The following is a 16884-nucleotide window of genomic DNA, read 5'->3' as shown; positions in this document are numbered from 1 at the left end:
CAATCCTAAGCTGTCAAATACTTTTGTTCAATTCAACATGAGGAATTTGTTGAAAGGTCCTCTTTAATGGTATGGGCAACAGCAGACCCTGCTCAAAAGGTTTACCAGCAGTTCTCTCTGTATATTTGGTTCTATCACATGTTTGCATAAAGCGTAGCTTAATAAAATATGTAGGAGGTGGGTGGATGGGCATGGGGTCCTGTATAATTAGGTGTTGTGTGTGAGGTTGTTTGTATTGAGTGTATGAATGTTTCTTTATTTGTTAGTTATTTTTTAAGTAGAGTCAGAAGTTTGTTTTTGACATTATTATTATACTCTGTTGAAAGGTTAGAATCTCCAATCATCTTTTTGAACATGCTTCAGGGAACATTGATGATACCTATTACAGTACTTCATTTGTGTGATTCTACTGGTTGTTGTTGTAAATATTTTTATTGTGTTAAATGGAAGATAAAAACTTTTTTTTAAGTTCTCTTTAATAAGCAAATTACAGCAGTCAAGAGGAGTTTGTCATCAGTTACTTTGCAAAAGGCAGTGACTGAGATGACAAAGCTCTTATTATGAGGAATTGCTGCTGAGTACAGAAGCCAATGACAAGCTCATCTCAATGGCTGCATTCTGTATAGAGAGTGACTGAGAAGAAAAAACTCATCTTGATGAAGTGATCTTCGTCATCTTGGTTCGTGCCTATGCGGAGTGTAGCAGCCTATTACAAACTCATCTCAACAGCTGTGCTCTGCCTAGGCAGCGAGTCAAATGCCATAGGTTACACTGTCCTCTCCGTTGCAATTTTCTGATAGGAGAGTGACCGATTTCTTGGGGTGCTGTCCAAGATATTAAAAAGTTTCCCCTGTATAAACAAACAACTAAAAAAAAAAAGTTATAATGAACCATGAGTTTTTACATACTTTTTTAATTCTAGAGATAGCGTTAGGTTTAAACACACAGGTTTAAACACAAAAATATTAAAATAAACTAATAACAATGTATATCTACATTTAAGAAGGGTCTGGATGCCTTTCTTGAAAAGTATAATGTTACAGGGTATATATAGTAGTTTCCTTGATATTGCGTTATTCCATGGAACTAGTCTGATTGCCGTATGTTGAGTCGGAAAGGAATTTTTTCCCCAATGTGGAGCTTAGTGTTTGCAGCATGGGTTTTTTTTGCCTTCCTCTGGATCAACATGTTAGGCTATGGGGTGAACTAGATGGAGTTAGTCTCCCTTCAACCTTAAATACTATGTTACTATGTCAATGTGTTGTTGAATTTCAGCAAAAAGAAGATAACTAGAAGGTCAAGGGACACTTTATAATTGTATAAGTATTTTTCTTTTAAATACTATAAATGTGTTTAGGGAACAGGGGTTTCAATACTGAACTGGTGGATGGGACTAAGGGAGTTCTGACTATCCACATGTAAGGATGTGCAAAATACTTCCGTTACCCCAGGTGTTGGCGATGCATCGCATTTGCAGCGGGTCACAAAACGCACAAGATACTCTACGAAGTTTACAGTTGCTTGTCATGAAGGGGTTGAAAAATTCTTAGACTGCAGTAATCATTTATACCTTCCCAACAGTAAACGTACTGGTACTTCCAGTTTCTCATCTCTGTTTTTGATGCAGGCTCATGAGCTGACTTTGTGTTATTCCTGGCAGATGATGGCTGTGTGAACTAGACTGGGATTTGAATGAAGCTATAGGTTGGAGCTTGTGTAGTTTTCGACCAATCACATTCACTGTCTCTAAGGCCTCTTTCACACTTCAGTTTTTTACAATCAGTCACAATCCGCCAGGTTTTGAAAAAAAACGGATCCTCAATTTTTTTTTGAGGATCCGTTTTTTTCCCCATTGACTTGCATTAATGGCGGATTGCTGTCCGTTGCATCCGTTTTTTTTGAGGATCCGCCAAAAGTTGTTGTCCGTCATCATCCTCAAAGATTTCAAAACGGAGCTTGTAACGTTTTTTTCTCTGGCGGATCCTCCAGACACTAATTTAACCCGAAATTCTTTCTGGGTGCCGGACAAAAAAAAAAAAATAATCTCTCTCTCTCTCCCTCCCTCCCTCCCTCCCTCCCTGCGTTTCCTTTAAATTTCCTGATTTTCAGGATCCGTCTCAAAACGGATCCTGTGCCATCCGTTCACATCAGCTAAGAACGGATCCGCTTGTCTGACTTTTTGGCGGATTTCAACTGATGCAAAAAACTGAAGTGTGAAAGAGGCCTAAGCAGAACATACCAAGGCCAATAAGCAGTCATCTTTTAAAGAAAGCAACAGCAAACTTATTGAGCAGCAATTTTGACTAATAAAAAAATTTTTTTTATCCACTTTCTAACAGGGAACGAGTGTATTATCTCCTGGTCTTCATATTGGATTAATCCTCATGTTGGGGCTAATGATTTACAAGAAGTCAACCACAGATTTATTCTACAAACATCCATGTCTATACACCTTAACCTTTGGGTTTGTAAGTGCCAAAATTACTATTAAGCTTGTGGTAAGTCTCTAAATGTACTTAATTCTGAACTGTCAAATGAATTGTGGAACAACTCTAAGGCTTCATTCAGATGCCAACTTTTTTCACATACAAGAAAATTGATCTAGTTCTTGCAGTTTTTTTTTTTTTTTTTACATATGAGAACAAAAAAAAAAAGTTTCTCCACCTTTTGCTATCCATCACTCGGTGAAAAACTGGCACGCAGATGGCATCCGAATGCTGTTAGATTTTTTTCACTGACGTATAAACTTGCATTGCTGATTTTGGTTCAACACTCGGATCAAAGTTTAACATTATTTTGTGATTTTCCTCTGTCTGAGGGAAAAATCTGACCTGTGAACAGCCCTATAGGCTATCGTATGTATGACTGCTATCAATTAGACATGTGAATATGGCCTAACAGTTGAAATAATGTTATACAAATAGCAGATATAGATTTTTTTTTTTGTTTATAAATATGAAAAACCTGTATAAAATGTAAAAAGTGCTATTATTATATAAATATATATGTATAACCGCATTATATAATGCCACTTTTATATTGGCTTCTTTCAGCTTGCTCACATGACCAAAAGTGAACTCTATCTTCAGGATTCTGCATTTATTGGACCTGGTCTTCTATTTTTTGATCAGTATTTCAACAGTTTCATTGATGAATACATTGTTTTGTGGCTGGCAATGGTAAGTAGTTTATTATACTGATGTGCAATCCATGTACTAATGTCCCCTCTTTGTGTATATCATATGTTTAACAATTGCTTAGTAATAAATATTCACATGCTGCAGAAAGTTTTCACTGACAAATCCGCAGTAAATCAGTGACAGAATAAGCCTGTCATACTCCTGGATTTCCCCTTACTCCATTGCAGAGCATTGAATATGGTAAAATACAGAATGAAAATCCACACAAGAATGATCACGTTGCAAATTTTAAATCTACACCATGCTCTTATTTTCGTGCTTCCTTTTTATCCACTACTTTTCAATGAGATTTTGAAAACTCCATTTGCTTATATTTCAATATAAATTGCTGCTGATTTGAAGTGCAGAATCTGCATTGTAATTCTGCAGCAACTTATCCTTGTGTGTTTTTTAACCCCATAAAGCCAAAGCCAGTTCTCACCTTTCAGACCATGCAAATTTGTTAAAATTTGACTTGTCACTATATGTACTAATAACTATCGAAAGCTTTTAAATGGGAGTGAGTGATAAATTAACTATTTATGTCTGCTAGACACGGCTGGTTTCCTATCTGGTTGACAGAAGCAAAGTAAATGTTTTCAGATAAAACATTCCTACAGAAAATGTACCCACCTATAATGCTGCATTTAAAGAGCTCACTAAAATATGAGGAACAAATAGTCTCGTGGTGGGAGGTGCAGAGCCTTGAGCATTACCTTAAGAATAACATTGTGCTGCGTGGATGGTGCATCACCCTCCTTTCGGCATCAAGAAGCAGAAATTCACAATAAATGTCTGAGTGGGAAAGGGAAGCTATGAATACAGTCATGGCCAAAAGTTTTGAGAATGACACAAATATTATATTTTCACATGATCTGCTGGCCTCTGGTTTTTATGTGTGTTTGTCAGATGTTTTTATCACATACAGAAATATAATTGCAATCATATTATGAGTAGCAAAAGGTTATATTGACAGTTAGAATGAGTTAATGCAGCAAGTCAATATTTGCAGTGTTGACCCTTCTTCTTCAGGACCTCAGCAATTCTCCCTGGCATGCTCTCAGTCAACTTCTGGATCAAATCCTGACTGATAGCAGTCCATTCTTGCAAAATCAATGCTTTTATTTTGTCTGAATTTGAAGGTTTTTGTTTGTCCACCCGTCTCTTGATGATTGACCACAAGTTCTCAATGGGATTAAGATCTGGGGAGTTTCCAGGCCATGGTCCCAAAATCTCTATGTTTTGTTCCCTGAGCCATTTAGTTATCACCTTTGCTTTATGGCAAGGTGCTCTATCATGTTGAAAAAGGCATTGTTGATCGCCAAACTGCTCTTGGACGGTTGGGAGAAGTTGCTCTTGGAGGACATTCTGGTACCATTCTTTATTCATGGCTGTGTTTTTAGGCAAGACTGAGAGAGAGCCCATTCCCTTGGCTGAGAAGCAACCCCACACATGAATGGTTTCAGGATGCTTGACAGTTGGCATGAGACAAGACTGGTGGTAGCGCTCACCTGGTCTTCTCCGAATAAGCCGTTTTCCAGATGTCCCAAACAATCGAAAAGGGGATTCATCAGAGAAAATGACTTTACCCCAGTCCTCAGCAGTCCACTCCCTGTACCTCTTGCAGAATATCAGTCTGTCCATGATGTTTTTCCTGGAGAGAAGTGGCTTCTTTGCTGCCCTCCTTGAGACCAGGCCTTGCTCCAAGAGTCTCCGCCTCACAGCATGTGCAGATGCACTCACACCTGCCTGCTGCCATTCCTGAGCAAGCTCTGCACTGCTGGTAGCCCGATCCCGCAGCTGAAACACTTTTAAGAGACGGTCCTGGCGCTTGCTGGTCTTTCTTGGGCGCCCTGGAGCCTTTTTGGCAACAAGGCAACCTCTCTCCTTGAAGTTCTTGATGATGCGATAGATTGTTGACTGAGGTGCAATCTTTCTAGCTGCGATACTCTTCCCTGTTAGGCCATTTTTGTGCAGTGCAATGATGACTGCACGTGTTTCTTTAGAGATAACCATGGTTAACAGAAGAGAAACAATGATGCCAAGCACCAGCCTCCTTTTAAAGTGTCCAGTGGTGTCATTCTTACTTAATCATGACAGATTGATCTCCAGCCCTGTCCTCATCAACACCCACACCTGTGTTAATGGAGCAATCACTGAAACGATGTTAGCTGGTCCTTTTAAGGCAGGGCTGCAATGATGTTGAAATGTGTTTTGGGGGATAAAGTTCATTTTCTAGGCAAATATTGACTTTGCAAGTAATTGCTGTTAAGCTGTTCATTCTTTATAACATTCTGGAGTATATGCAAATTGCCATTAGAAAAAATGAAGCCGTAGACTTTGCAAAAATTAATATTGTGTCATTCTCAATACTTTTGGCCATGACTGTAGTTCTTTAAAATTCATGCTACTTCTGCTGGAAGAAGAAATAAGTATTCTTTCTTCGTTGAATAATAAACTAAACGAGAAGATTAAATTTAAAAGAAAAAAAAAAAAATTCCAGGGTGAGGAGATTTTAATGCCAAAGAAACTACACTACAGAATACAATTGAGAGGTTCCAATATCACTTAAAGGAACACAAACAGTACCTCGTGGACCTCCAAGACTTTTTTTTAAATAAAGTACTTTTTATTAAGGCATATATACAGTCTGACAACTCCAGACATATACCAAAATAACAAGGCAGATTGATACATTTTCCTTTTACATGAACTAGCCCCTTTACCAAATATCCTACCCCTTCTCTCCCTCCCCACCTCTCCCCCAAACCCCATTCCCATATCCTTCATTGTCAAGCTAATACATCACATCTTGATAAATTTAAACACAGCTTTACATAGGCTCAGCCGCACAAGTATGATTCCTACTGATGCAATTATCCAGCTACCAACCTAGTCTGCAATAGCTCAGCAGACGCCACACCCGGACACTCCATCCATCCACCTCACACATTTTCAAATTTTGTATGTTGACCTCTCTTAACATATATATTCCTTTCCATTAGGACAATAAAGTTTATTTTATTCACAAACTCTTTCCTTACTGGTGGTTTCTTATCTAACCAATGCATCACACTAAGCTTCCTAGCGGCATAAAGCAATCTTGCAATAACCAATTTCCCACACTCATCCGTGGCAATATCTTCCATGCATCCCAAAAGGCAAGTCAGCGGGTCTTGCACAACATTTACCCCCGTCACTTCTTGAATCAGATTGAGCACTTTCACCCAAAAGGGCTGCAGACGAGAACACGACCACATCATGTGTAGGAGATCGGCTCCTTCCTCAGAACACCTTGGACATTTTGAGTCTCTCCTCATTCCTGCCTCCATCATCCATAGCGGGGTCCAATATACTCTATAGACTAGATATAGCTGTGACACCTTATTAGCCTCACTCAGAGAAACCTTGGGAATATATTGTATTATGGACTCCCACTGAGACTCCGATAAAAGATCCAGATCTGTTATCCATTTTCCCCTCACCGTTAACAGATGTTTCAGTAAAAAAATGTCCAACAGGCCCCTATACATCAAGGTAATCAACCCCCTCGAATTTCTCCGAGGTCCTATGAGATTCAACAAACTATCTGACTGCAAAACTACACATGACATTTCGTTCTGTTTATTTAGGGCATGTCTCAGCTGCAGATACTGGAAAAACATCTTCTGGCTCAAAGGAAACGCCTTCCTGAGCATTTCAAACGTCTTAATCACACCACCATCAAACAACTGAGACACGAACCAAATGCCATTACGCCTCCATTGACCAAACACCCGCAATCTCATGAGCTCCGCCATTCTAAGGTCAAACCGAATTGATGCATATCGAGTAAATTCTGTGACCCTCCTCCAAGGTCTAATTTTCTGCCAAATTTCCCCCATCATAACTATGGTTGGAAATTTTTCTGGGTTCAGTCTAAATCTAACCGCTACCAAACTAGCTAACAATAGACCCTTCCCCACTATAAATTCAGTGATTATTTCAGCTAATGTACTTTGGCTAGAATCTCCCCAGCCCACCATGTTTTGACATTGAGACGCTATATAATATATCCAAGGGTTAGGGACCGCCAAACCACCCTCATCCTTAGATCTGTGCAGATGTTCTAATTTGATGTGTGCCCATCCACCCTTCCAATTTAAATCCCTAAACAGAGTATTAATTCTATAGAATTTTTTCTGCATCAACTACACTGGAGCGTTATGCAGTATATAAAGAAGCTGAGGCATATGTATCATTTTGATCAGATAGACTCTACCTGCCACTGTCAAAAATAGTTTCTTCCAAGCCCCAATCTTTTGCTGAAATTTTCCAAGCAAAGGCGTCAGGTTGAGCCGCACATAATCCTCTATCTTAGCCAAAACTACAATACCCATATATTTGAACTCAGAACCCATCCGTAGGGGAATCGCAGGATCTGCTGTCAGGGGAGCCGCTACGTCCAAGGGTAGCAACACAGACTTATCCCAGTTAATAGATAGTCCCGAAAGATCCCCAAATTTAGTAATACTATGCATAGGCCACCCTCAAAGACTCCTGCATATCTTCCAGAAATAATACATCATCCGCGTACAGAGCTATCTTCTCTTTGTGACTTCCATATCTATATCCCTTTATACCCCTATCCCCTCATATCGCCGCCGCCAGAGGCTCTATAACAATCTCAAACAGCAGAGGAGACAAAGGACACACCTGCCGCGTTCCCCTATACAAGGGAAAATCCCGAGACAGAAGGCCGTTCACCCGTACCCTAGCTCTCGGAGATGCGTATAACAGCTGCACCCAGCTTTTGAATTTCTCGCCAAAACCCATAACCCTGAAGATGGCCCACAAATACCTCCACTCCACACTATCAAATGCCTTAGCAGCGTCCAGAGACATTACCACCCTCCGACCCACATTATCCGCCTTTGCCTGCATATTAAGAAATAATCGCCTGAGGTTGTGTGCCCTAGAACTATTGGGCATAAACCCAGATTGATCCCTATGTATTATTGTTACTATCACCTTATTTAGGCGGTTAGCCAGCATCTTAGCCAAAATTTTAACATCTGTTGTCAACAACGAAATTGGACGATAAGAGGCTGGATCTACCGGATCCTTACCCTGTTTCGGCAGGACAACAATTATTGCCTCTCGCATGGACCGTGGCAACTCCCCCTCCACCAAACCGGCACCGTACATCTCCAGCAAAGCAGGAAGAAGCGTGTCTCTATATTTTTTTGTATACCTCTCACGGGATCCCGTCCACCCCTGGAGCCTTATCATTAGGCATAGAGGCCAGTGCGGCATCAAATTCCTCCAAATTAAATGGCTCCTCAAGAAGCCCCTGGTCATCCACTGTGAGTCTGGGGAGCTGCAACTCCGACAAATAACTATCCATCTTCTCCTCTGTCGGCCACACCTTTGATTTATAAAGATCCGAATAATACTCCGTCCTCACCTCCAACACTGCCCCGCTACCAGTATGTTCACACCCACCCTTTCCACTCAGAACAGCTGTATGTGTGGAATCTCTCTGTGCCGCCGCTATCCTAGAAAGGACATGGCCCGCCCTGTCCCCCCCCCTCAAAGTATTTAATATTTTGAAACATTCTCTTGTGTTCCGCCGCTTTCATTGCCATCTGACCCACTCTAGTCTGTGCTTCCTTAATCCTCCCCTGTGCCTCCGGGAACCGATCATTGATTAGTGCTTCCTCCAATTCTCTAATCAGCATCTGGTCCTTCCTGCCAGTTTCTGCCTTTACCCCTCCATAAATCATACAGAGCAGTTTCCTTCAGGACCGCTCCAGTTGGTGTACAGTTACCCCCGGGTTTAAAGGGTTCCCGTCTACCCCTGTCCCAGTGTGTGTCTGGAATGTTGTTAACCCCTTCATGACCAAGCCTATTTTGACCTTAATGACAAGGCCATTTTTTGCAATTCTAACCAGTGTCCCTTTAGGCTACGTTCACACGTAGCGGAACTCTCGCGGAAGTTACCGCGAGAATTCCGGAATTCCATTCCGCGGGAAAATCACATTTTAAATTCTTGTGGAAAAACTAGCGTTTTGCAAGCGTAATTAGCTTGCAGAATGCTAGCGTTTTCTAAGTGATCTGGAGCATCACTTGGAAAACTGATTGACAGGTTGGTCACACTCGTGAAACAGTGTTTGACAAGTGTGACCAACTTTTTACTACTGATGCTGCCTATGCAGCATCAGTAGTAAAATATAAAAAATAATAATAAAAAAAAAAAATTGTTGTTCTCACCTTCCGGCGTCCCGCGCAGCCTTCCCGCCTCTCTCCACGCTCCCGATCCCAGTAATCCTTTGCGCGAATGATCGCGAGACGTCATCGCGAATGATCGTGAGACGTCATCGCAAATGATCGCGACGTCATCGCGGTCATTCTCGCAAAGGATTACTGGGACCGTGGAGAGAGGCGGGAAGGCTGCGCGGGATGCCGAAGGTGAGAATAACAATATTTTCTCCTTCGTCTCATTGGGGGACACAGGTACTGTGGGGTGTATGCTACTGCCATCTGGAGGCTGACACTAGGCAATACAACGCAAGGTTAGCTCCTCCCCCGCCGCATACACCCTTGCCCTGATTGCGGGCGGAAACCAGTTTTTTGCTTAGTGTCTTATGGATGCACACGCAGTCTGGATCTCTCCAGACTATTTTTTTATAGTTTACTATGAAGATGAGACAGGGGCGACGGATCCTATTGAAAGGGTCCGATCTCCCCAAACCAACAACGAACGAGCACGCGTTGAGTATCGCCTCCGCGTATCCTTTCCCGCACCGAGAAATCTCGGACTTTTCCCCAGACATCTATTTTTTCTTTGTTTTTTATTTTATGAAGATAAGACAGGGGCAACGCATCCTATTGAAAGGATCCGATTTCCCCAAACCATCAACGGGCGACCACGTGAGAGTGTCGCCTCCACGTCTCCTCTCCCGCGACGTGGGACATTATGCCAGACTTAGCCCTGTCCACCCCTAGGTATTGAAACCATGGGCTTGCACAGAGGCACAAGACTAGTCTGTGCGGCCCCCACTGCTCCACCAACGCAAGACGGAGGTGCTGCAAGGCGGCGGACGGTCCCTCTCCTCGGCTGAAGCTGGACGGAGTTAGGGTACCTGCACCATCCTGGATCCCCCACCATCCCTCTCCTCCCCGGTATACCTGGTGGAGTCGTCAGAGATCGCGAATCACCGGCCGTGTGTGTGGGGCTCCTGGGCAGTGCGGACACAGCAGCGGTGTGCGGGGAGCGTGCAGCAAATCCTTCCCGGTGCTTCCTCCTGCAGGTAAGCTGGCGCCTGTCGCCGCCACCTCCGCCGCCACCTCCAACCACTCCTGTTGCGGAGCCTGGCGCAGTCGCGCTGCTGCAGCGTTTGCGGCTGTGCCGCTGCGGCGTCCTCGGCCGCATCCCGCGGGCGGATGGTGTAAAATTGAGCCCGCGGCTTTGGCCGGAGCTAGGCCGCGGCGGAGGTCCCGCCTCTGTCGGGATGTCACTTCCGGTGGCCCGCCCCTTGAAGCCGGGCAGGCGCCGAATTAATTGAGGCCCTAGCTTCGGGGTGGGATAGGCCGCGGGAGGTAGGGTGGTCGGCCTGCCCCAGAGCGATACCTCCCGAGGGTAGGTGCGCAGGAGTGGTGGCGTAGAGGATGCAGGAGCGGGTAAGGCGCAGCTGAGCTGCAGGTGCACGCTGGACACGCAGGGGGTGCCCTCCTGCCCCCCCCCTCCATTCCCTCTCTGAAAAAAAAAACAAAAAAAATGGAAAAGAGAGAAGGAGTAAAAACGCCTGGCTCATGCAATATGGCCACGGAGGGTAAAGCACACTTTTATTTTTTTTTGTTTTGTTTTTTACGCTGCATACATCTCCTGTAGAGAAGCTTGGGCTGTTAAGCAGCCTGAGCCAGGGCCAGGACCCAAATGGGAGACCTAAGCCCAAACGTCCCCAGGAGCCCCCCTCCGGTAGCTGAGTCCAGAGAGCCAAATCCTCCGGAAGGCTATCACTATGGCGTCGCTAACAAAGGCGATCAACTCTTCATGCCCGGAGAAGGGTCCTCCATCTCACGAGAACCCTCAGCCTGCAGGGGCCGCTCTCATGACACAGATGCCAAAGGAACGCACCTACACGAGGTCTTTCCGGGTTGCCCGGTGCCTTGGCATCTGGGAGTTCAGCATCACTCTCTGTCACCTATGTTTGGGAGCAGGCAGAGTGTGGATTGGGACTCAGATGCTCCGCCGGACCTGGATATCCGGAATAGACAGCCTCATTGGAGCTGTCAAGCAAACCTTGGGGGTAGAGAATGAAGTTACACTGGCCTTGAGCTATAAAGTAGCCTTGAGACAGGCCAGGCGTCCGCACGGAGTCTTTGGCACTCACCCTGAGTTTGAAGGAGTCAGGGTCTATGGAGGCAAGATATCCATTTGCCCCTGAACTCTGTGTAAAAAAAAAAAAAAGACGGAATCACCAGTGGTGGATCCACCAGTATCTCGTCTGGCCTCGAGGTCCATTAAGAATCCCTCTGATAGGCTCAATGAGAGCTTGGCTCGATTAGTGTGTTTGAAGCGTCAGCTTCAGCGCTCGCCCCCTCCTTTGCGGTGCCACCCGCCATTCTAGGCCGAGCATGATTGCATTCATCAGGTGGCGGCCGCTAAGCAACTTGAGCCTTGGCCGGAACCCGAATGGGAGACCAGCCCGTGCTAGCAGGTCTGGGGTCATGCGTTACAACAGGGTGAACCAAGGCCATGATGTCATGGTCTGAGTCAGTGAATAAGGCTTTGCGAGATAGATACCTGCCTGCGGAGGTGTTAGAGGTCACAATTCAGATTCCTATGGCCAGAGACTACTTGATCAATGCCTCCTTGGATGCAGCCAATTGTGCAGCATCGGCAGCCGCTAACGCGGTAGCCATTAGGAGACCCCCTTTGGTTAAGGGCTTGGCGAGAGGATTCTATTTCCAAGAGGTCTCTGACTTCCGTACCCTATCAAGGGCCTGTTCGGGGAAAGATTTGGATCAGCGCATTTCTGACGCGGCAGGAGGAAAGAGCAGCTTCCTTCCACAGCAGAAGATCAGGCAACCTTTTTTCCTAGTTTCCGACATAGTTTCGGGTCTTTCGCAACTCCGGGGGGACGGCGGCAGCCAGTTCGGCCGGTCCAAGTCGCCCCAGCCAGAACAGGGAGCGACAGGTCTCATGTAGACCCAATCCAGTGGAGGGTTCCGCGCCCGCCAGGTCGAGAGGTGCCAGGAACCCCCAGCCAAATGACGCGGGCGCCTGCTCTTATTTCGTCATTCTGGGTCGAGTTAACACACGGCTTATAGGGGACGAAACTGGTGTCTACGGGTGCGACTTACAGTTTGAGGAACCCCCAAGACGGTTTTTTGTCTGCCCAACTTCCCAGGGTACAGTCCAGGGCAGGGACGTTGCGGGGGGCCGTCAGGTCACTCCAGGACGACAGGTCATTATTCCATACCAGAGCTTGAGAGGGCTCAGAGGTTTTATTCCAATCTCTTCACAGTCCCCGAAAGGGACGGGACAGTCAGGACGATTTTGAACCTGAGGCTCCTGAACAAGTCCATCAAGGTCACACATTTCAGGATGGAATAGCTTCGTTCGGTTATATCGGGCATGGTGCAGAGAGAATACATAGCCTAAGCCCGGTTTTTAGGATGCCTACCTGCATAGGCGTGAGGGCCGTCTTACACTCTCGGGGCATAGTCGTCTTGCATACTTAGACGACCTCTTGGTGAAGGGTCCCTCTTTTTGAGCATGCAAGGAGAATGTCGGCATTACGCTAAAATATGCTATTCCGCTTAGGATGGTTGGTCAACAGGGAAAGGTCATCCCTTGTCCCAACCCACAGGATTTTCTTCCTAGCAATGATCTTCGATACATCCCAAGGGTTGATGAGTCTCCCTCAAGACAGAGCCGTACCGCTCCAGCAGGGAGTCCGGAAGCTCCAGCAGCCAGTTCCTCGCTCCATTCGTTTCGGGATGAGGATGCTAGGGAAGATGGTGGCATGTTGTGAGTTCATTTTCCCCTTCACTACTGAGGCCCGAGGAACTCCCTCTTCTGGTGAAGAAAGGTAGTGAGCCTGATTGTCAAACACCTGGGGCTGATGATGATGACTGGCTAAGTGGAGTTAATGACTGGATATAAGGCTGCCGACGCCCTTCTGGCCTGCGGGTGATTTCTCTGTGGACTTCTAGGAAACCAGTCTGATTCCTGCTCATCTAAAGCTAAGATTTCTGCTTTGCCTTTTTGCATTAGTGTTTTGTTTTCCTTGCTTTTCTGGATTCTGCCATTCCCTGCTGGGGTGAGCTGAATCTCCTTTTGCCTGTTGCTCTGTCTTCAGAATATTCCTGAGTACTGACATAGCTTTTTTGAAGCCTAGCGTCTTCAGGGCCTTTTTTACTGTCAGTTTGTTGGCTCTTATTTTCATAGGGTTTTTCACGGATTGCAGACAGCAGCCTTCCTGTCCTTTCCTATTTAAGCTAGCGTGGGCCCCATCTTTGCTCAGTCTATCTTTCTGTCTGTGTTTTGTTCTTTCTTCTTGCTTCACCGTCATTATATGTGGGGGGCTGCCTTTTGCTTTGGGGTCTGCTCTGGGGCAGTTCAGATTTCCCTTTCTGTCTTTAGGCTATGTAGTCCTCCGGCTGTGATCGAGGGGCCTAGGGCATCATAGGAACCCCCCACGGCTACTGCTAGTTGTGTTGATAGGTTCAGGGGTCTGCAATCCGATAGCTGCCAACTTCTCTGGTTTTCTGGACTTAGCTAGCATTTCTATTTTTGCCTCCTACGGTGACTCAATCATAACAGTGGCAGCAAGGAAAGCGATTCCGTTTGCCCAGTTTCCTTCCTTCACCCGCTACAGCAGGCTCTCTTGTTAGATTGGGATAAGAATCCATTTGCCCTCGATCAGCGGTACCAGCTATCCTCTCAGATCAGATAGTCACTGGAGTGGTGTACGGTCAGATCTTCGCTTCTTCAGGGTAAACCTTTTCCCCCAGAGCACTGGCTAGTGGTCACAACAGATGCCAGCCTCCTGGGTCTGGGGAGCAATGTTTCATCACCACAGGACTCAGGGCCAATGGTCGCGACAGGAGGCACGCCTCCAGGCCAACTTGTTGGAGATACGTATAGTCCGGCGGACGATGCAGTATTTTCGGCACTTCCTAGCCTAACCACCCGTTCGGAGTCAGTCAATGCCACGGTAGTGGCTTACGTAAGTCATCAAAGGGGCACGCGCAGCAGGACAACCATGCGTGAGACGGGACACGTCCGGCAGTGAGCCGAGAACATCCAGCGGTATTTTCGGCGGGCCACATCCCAGGGGTAGAGATTTGGGCAGTCTACTTCTTCAGCCTACAGGAGGTCGTGGCTGGGGAGGGGCCCGGCCCCCCCCGAGGTTGTTCAGCATATTTGCAACGATGGGGGACACCAGATGTAGATCTGATGGCGTCCAAAATGATCGCCAAGGTGCCCGTGTTCGTTGCTTGGGCACGGGTCCCACGAGTGTTCGGGGTGGAGGCGTTGGTTCTACCAGGGGACCAGTTTCGCTTTTCCATACCTGTTTCCTCCATTGCCATCACTTCCAGGAGTTATCAGAAAGATCAAGGTAGAAGGGGTACCAGTAGAGCTGCTGGCACCAGATGGGCCCTGACGGGCATGCTATGCAGATCCGATACAGCGGCTCACCGACATCCAGTGGCGATTGCCGCAGTGTGCGGATCGGCTGTCCCAAGGACCGATCTGCCACCCGAACTCGGGGGGGCCCTGGGTTACATGGCATGGCCGTTGAATCTTGGATTCTAGCTCAAGCGGGGTTTTCACCACGAGGTGGGCGCTACAATGGTTAGCGCCAGGAAGCATACCTCGGCGAGAGTCTATCGTTACTCCTGAAAGTTGTTCTTTACTTAGGGTCGAGAGCATGGTCTTTCGCCCTGTACATTCTCTATTCCCGGCATCTTGGCCTCTCTCTCTAGTCGGGCCTAGATGCAGGATTAGCCCGAGCTCTCTTAGAAGTCAGATATCGGCATTGTCCTTCCTATCCGAGTGTAGAATGGCTACTAATATGCAGGTAAGGTCTTTCATCCAGGGAGACTCTCATCTAGTACCTCTCTATAAGGCGCCAATGGGCACCGGGGACCTTATCCTAGTCCTGAGTGTTCTGCAGGAAGCTCCCTTTGAGCCGCTACAGGTCTTTCCTTTACCATTTCGGTGTGGAAGGGGGTATTTTTGGTAGCCGTCACCCCAGTTAGGCGATTGTCGGAGTGGGCGGCGCTGTCGTGCAGAGCACCGTTCCTCGCTTTCCGCAAGATAAGGTGGTGCTTAAGTCAGCTCCCCCCTTTTTTTTTTTTTTTCTTCCAAAGAGGTATCCTCATTCCATATCAAGGAGGATATTGTCTTGCGCTCGTCCTGTCCTGTATAAGTGCATCGCGTGGAAGAAGCGCTGCACACATTAGGCCTGGTAAGAGCTCTCCGGAGGTACGTGTCAAGGACAGCACCCTTGCGCCAGACGGATGCGCCGTTCGTGCTCCCTGAAGGGCCCAGGAAGGGACTCGCTGCCTCAAAAATTGACCATAGCCAGAGGGATCCATTTAACTATTCAAGAGGCCTATCGCATCAGAGGGGCGCTGGTTCCATCAGGGATCAAAGCGCATTTTACTCAGGCAGTGGGCGCCTCCTGGGCGCTTCGGCGGCGGAGCAGGTATGCAAAGCAGCAACCTGGTCCAGCCTGTACATGTTTACTAGATGTTACATTGTCCATACTCAGGCTTCGGTGGATGCGAGCCTGGGTAGAAGGATTCTCCAAGCAGCGGTAACGCACCTTTAAACAAGGGATGCATGGAGCTTGGATAGGTGAGTCAATCTCCCACCCAGGGACTGCTTTAGGACGTCCCACAGTACCTGTGTCCCCCAATGAGACGAAGGAGAAACATGGATTTTTGTGAGTACTCACCTTAAAATCCTTTTCTCCGAGACGCTCATTAGGGGACACAGCACCCACCCTGTTAGCCTGTTGGCTCTTGTTTATTTGATTAATGTGTATGTTGTGGTGAATGTCAGGGTGGTCCTTTGCCAGACATATTGTTTACTGCATTAAGGCTAATGGTTATTGCTCTCCTACTTCTTTTGCACTAAACTGGTTTCCGCCCGCAATCAGGGCGAGGGGCTAACCTTGTGTTGTATTGCCTAGTGTCAGCCTCCAGATGGCAGTAGCATACACCCCACAGTACCTGTGTCCCCCAATGAGCGTCTCGGAGAAAAGGATTTTACGGTGAGTACTTACAAAAATCCATGTTTTTATTTTAATTCTATTTTTTTACAGGGATATGGTACCCAAAGCCCGGAGGACAGTCTCCTCTCCTCCGGACCGTGGGTACCATCCGCAAATGTTCTGCTTACTTTTCGCATGGTGGGCACATCCACATGTGGAAAGTGAGTAGAACAATGCATTCATATGTGGACGGAATCGCCGCGATTCCGCTAAATTAATGAGCATGCTGCGTTTTTCACCGTGAAGCGATTCCACCGTGGAAAAAGACGCAGCAATATCACAGCATTGCGGAATCCTATAGGATTGCATGCTTATTTTTCACGTTTTCGCGGCAAAATCATGCTTTTAAAACCGCCGCGAAAAAAACGACGTGTGAACTCAGCCTTATGAGGTAAAAACGCGAACGCTTCAACGGATCGTAGCGATTCTGA

General features: G+C 46.4%; 1 protein-coding gene across 1 annotated transcript in view; it reads left to right on the top strand.

Annotated features, from left to right (window-relative positions):
* Positions 1 to 16884, top strand: part of CHPT1 (choline phosphotransferase 1) — a 150423-nt gene that overhangs the window by 109590 nt on the left and 23949 nt on the right. The window contains exons 6-7 of the mRNA XM_073545007.1: positions 2340 to 2498; positions 3054 to 3179. Coding sequence (XP_073401108.1) covers positions 2340 to 2498; positions 3054 to 3179 — 285 coding nt within the window. The remainder of the gene's footprint in view (positions 1 to 2339; positions 2499 to 3053; positions 3180 to 16884) is intronic.

The sequence above is a fragment of the Dendrobates tinctorius genome, unplaced genomic scaffold, assembly GCF_039654945.1.
Source record: "Dendrobates tinctorius isolate UK_male_01 unplaced genomic scaffold, ASM3965494v1 ptg000139l, whole genome shotgun sequence".
Taxonomy (NCBI): domain Eukaryota; kingdom Metazoa; phylum Chordata; class Amphibia; order Anura; family Dendrobatidae; genus Dendrobates; species Dendrobates tinctorius.
Note: the sequence above shows the minus strand (reverse complement) of the source record. Positions and strands in the feature narration are given on the sequence as shown.